This window comes from Arachis ipaensis, chromosome B04 (assembly GCF_000816755.2).
Source record: "Arachis ipaensis cultivar K30076 chromosome B04, Araip1.1, whole genome shotgun sequence".
NCBI lineage: Eukaryota > Viridiplantae > Streptophyta > Magnoliopsida > Fabales > Fabaceae > Arachis > Arachis ipaensis.
Window position 1 is genome coordinate 15,275,999 of NC_029788.2, and position 3,880 is coordinate 15,279,878.

Genomic DNA, 3,880 nt, shown 5'->3' on the forward strand with positions numbered 1-3,880 from the left:
ACTCAATGCTACACACCACTCAGCAAGGGAAGAATCATTTCATTTAATCTTATTCTCTTTCCTAATTTAATGCTGTTCAAATTTCTCTCTTCTCTCTCTAATTGCTTTTCTTCTCTTTCGGTCATATCACTCAGCAACCATGGAAGCTATAGCAAGCTACCATAGAGAAGAAGAAGCACGCCTAAAGACTATCAAAATGATGGCAAGAAAAAGAAAACTAAAAGTATGCTGTGGCTAAGATTTGCATCACTTATGGTAAGATTTAGTGATGAGATCTTGGCTCCTCCATACCAAAAATGAAAGTGAAGATCTCGGCCAGCAAAGAGAAGATCCTTGGAGAGGATGGCTTGTCTCTGATTCTGCTCAACCACCACAGGAGGTAGCTACAGTGGCTACGTGATGGAAGAGGCAGAGATTGGAGCAGATGAAGCTATCATCATCATGAAGCATCAAGGGCCAGAAGTTCATCTTGGAGAGCAAGGCAAGGATGAAGGGCTCGGATTGATGAAGAGTGGTGACCAAGGAAGGATTAGAGGTAATTGCATGTTGGGTTTTGCATGGGTTATCTCTTCTCTCTCTCTGGTCGAACCGGTTCTGACTTGAAAAAGAAGAAGATTGGCTTGGTTTGTTTGGTTTCAAACCTTGGAGGCTTCTCCCTATAAGTATGGGTGAACAGTCAGGGTTTGATTTAAGGAGTGAGAGTGCAAAGCACAGGGTTCTCATAGCTCTCTAAGCTGACAGAATTTCTTCTCCTTCAATGTTCTTCATTTTGTATTTTTCTGTTTAATTTTGTCATGTCTTGAGTCTCATGGAAAAGGCAAACAGTGAGGTTTGTATGAAAAAGCCATAGAGTGGAAAAAGGCAGAGAGTGCAAAATTAAAAGAAAAAGTCATAGATGTCCTTAGAGTTCCTTTGTACATCTGTGTTGTGTTTCATGATTCTGTGGGAATCCCCTTGTAAGTTGGGTTAGCACTTTACAGTTGAAAGCTTGGCAGTGACCAAGTCAAGTTCAGTTTGGGTTTAGATTCTGGACTTGTCCCGGATAGGAAGGGTAATTCCTAGGGAGAATTGGTGTTTGTAATCAAGGATGATTATAGTGAAATTCCATCATTGTTGTGATAGAGACTGGATGTAGGCTGCCTTACACTTAGCAGCTGAACCAGGATATATCTTGGTGTGATTATCTTTCTCTTCTATTCCATTTCTGTTTCTGCTGCCCAAGAGATAAAACTGAAAATATCTCGTGCTGACTGACGAGACAAAAGAAAAGTCTTGTGGTTAAGGATGAGACAAAAGAAAAAGTCTCGTGGCTAGTTACGAGATAAAAAGACAAAAAAATTCCAGAAGTGATTTCAAAGGCCAGCAAATATTGTCAAGCAAAAAAGGGGGCTAAGATTCAACCCCCAGCAAGTACAAAATTTTTCAATTTACTAGTAAATATTAAAGTTGATTTTTTAATTAATTTTCATTTCATAAAATCTTAAATTGAGAGAAAGAGTGGAGTATATATTCTCCTCCACTAGAAGAGGTAAAAATATCTTTGAACTTATTCCAAAGTCCAAAGTCCATAACTAATGTTGACCAAATATTAACTGCAATAATAGATTAACTGTGGCCTTGGACAATAATCATTAAAATTCAGTGATATAATTATATAGTCTGTTATCATAAATTAGCTAGACTTAATTTCTTTCTTTCTTTTAAAATACATACTATATATATATATATATATATATATATATATATATATATATATAGTATGAATTTTAAAAGAAAGAAAGAAATTAAGTCTAGCTAATTTATGATAACAGACTATATAATTATATCACTGAATTTTAATGATTATTGTCCAAGGCCACAGTTAATCTATTATTGCAGTTAATATTTGGTCAACATTAGTTATGGACTTTGGACTTTGGAATAAGTTCAAAGATATTTTTACCTCTTCTAGTGGAGGAGAATATATACTCCACTCTTTCTCTCAATTTAAGATTTTATGAAATGAAAATTAATTAAAATTAAAGTCACTGAAAAATAAGTACGATTATCTTACACTTTTGCAGCATTTGTCAGTGGGAAACAGTAGTAGTCAGGCCTATATATGCATCTGAGTGAGTAAGTTTCAGGTAGAGAATGTTTATTACTGAAAAGAATAAAAAGAAAAAACAAAAAATAATGAAGCTCGTGACTCATGGGAGAGATGATGAATTGTTGTCCACGAATTTCTTACACAATTGGATTGGCCATTTTTGTCCCCAATTTTTCGGTTGTTTCTCCAATAATAATAATTTTTATTGGCTAGGAATCATAGTCTTGTCTCCATCAACCATATATCTATAAAAGCATGCATACAGCATACTAACCTTAATATTAACCTCTTCAATTCTTCAACATGCAAGTTCATAGATCTGATCTTGAATATTCTTCTAACACTAAATCTTCTAAAAGTAGTAATAAAGATCAATGNNATAACAATGTTGTCTCCTCTTCATTTTAGAAAAGTAATATCATAAGGTCAGAAGACAAGCTAAGAACATATTAGGTATACTGAGAAAAAAAAAAAGACAAAAACATATGCACAATAAAATCATGTTTCAAGTTTTAAAAAAATCTTGTGTAAAAATATAATCATTCATGTGTACCAACTTAAAACTTTTTAACATTCATTAATTATTGTTAGGATCAATAAATATTAAATAAGACAAATTTTTATTAATTTTGTCTTATTTTTTTTGTTACTAAATATTTTCGAATGAAAAAATCCAACTAAGCAATCAATGTTTTAAAACTAGATTAATCAAAATAGTTAAAATATATACCTAATAGAATGAAAAGCCTAAGAATGTAACAAGTATAGTAGAATTACATGATAGTAGGTTTAATGTATGTGATGAAAATAAATCAGCATTTATTACTATGAATGAGAAATAGGCCCCAAATGATAGAAATGCATATATGGTATCCAATAACCACAACAAATAGGGCTTACAAGTTGATCTTGTGGTGGGAATAGTAGTAGTACTAAGTAAACTCACATAGTAATTTGTGTATGTACACTACTGCAAAAAGTTACAAAAAGTAACGTACTTCACACTGCAAAAAGGGTGGCTGAAAATTCAACCCTTACCATTATTAATTACCACCTACTCCACTTATATATTCTGCTACAGTGTTGCATATTCTTCATGCTTGCATTGCTACTACTATACAACCTAGGTCCTCTAATAGTTAGTTTCCTTGTATCATCAATAATGGGGAGAACACCATGCTGTGAGAAAGTTGGGTTGAAGAAAGGAAGATGGACTGCTGAAGAGGATAAGATCTTGACCGATTATATCCAAGAGAATGGTGAAGGATCATGGAGGAACTTGCCCAAGAATGCAGGTATATAATATATATTATTCATTCATATTCATAGAATGGAATTGTAGTATGTAGTATGTGTAGTGTTGATTGAATTTGTTGGTGTATGTGGTGTGAAGGTTTGTTAAGGTGTGGAAAGAGTTGCAGGCTGAGGTGGATAAACTATTTGAGAGCAGATGTGAAGAGAGGGAACATCACTCCTCAAGAAGAAGAGATCATTGTCAAGTTGCATGCTGTTCTTGGTAATAGGTGAGCTTTCATTTTCTCTATACTAATCATTCTCTCATTTCTGGGATTTGATTCAACTTATTATCAAGCTATAAAAACTTACCATGCTTCACCATCATTAGTATAAAAATTATTATTTTGTAAGAGTATTTTTATAACCAATAATTATGTCAAAAAATGTTTAAATATATTTTAATGATGGCCAGTAATTGTCATAAAAGGTCTGTATAGAATTATTGTTGATAAATATAGTATATTGTAAAAAGAAAAATATTCAAATGTATTTCAC

General features: G+C 32.9%; 1 protein-coding gene across 1 annotated transcript in view; it reads left to right on the plus strand.

Annotated features, from left to right (window-relative positions):
- LOC107637620 (myb-related protein 330-like) overlaps window positions 3,014–3,880 on the plus strand; it is a 4,572-nt gene continuing 3,705 nt past the window's right edge. The window contains exons 1-2 of the mRNA XM_016341017.2: window positions 3,014–3,384; window positions 3,483–3,612. Coding sequence (XP_016196503.2) covers window positions 3,186–3,384; window positions 3,483–3,612 — 329 coding nt within the window. The 5' untranslated portion in view covers window positions 3,014–3,185. The remainder of the gene's footprint in view (window positions 3,385–3,482; window positions 3,613–3,880) is intronic.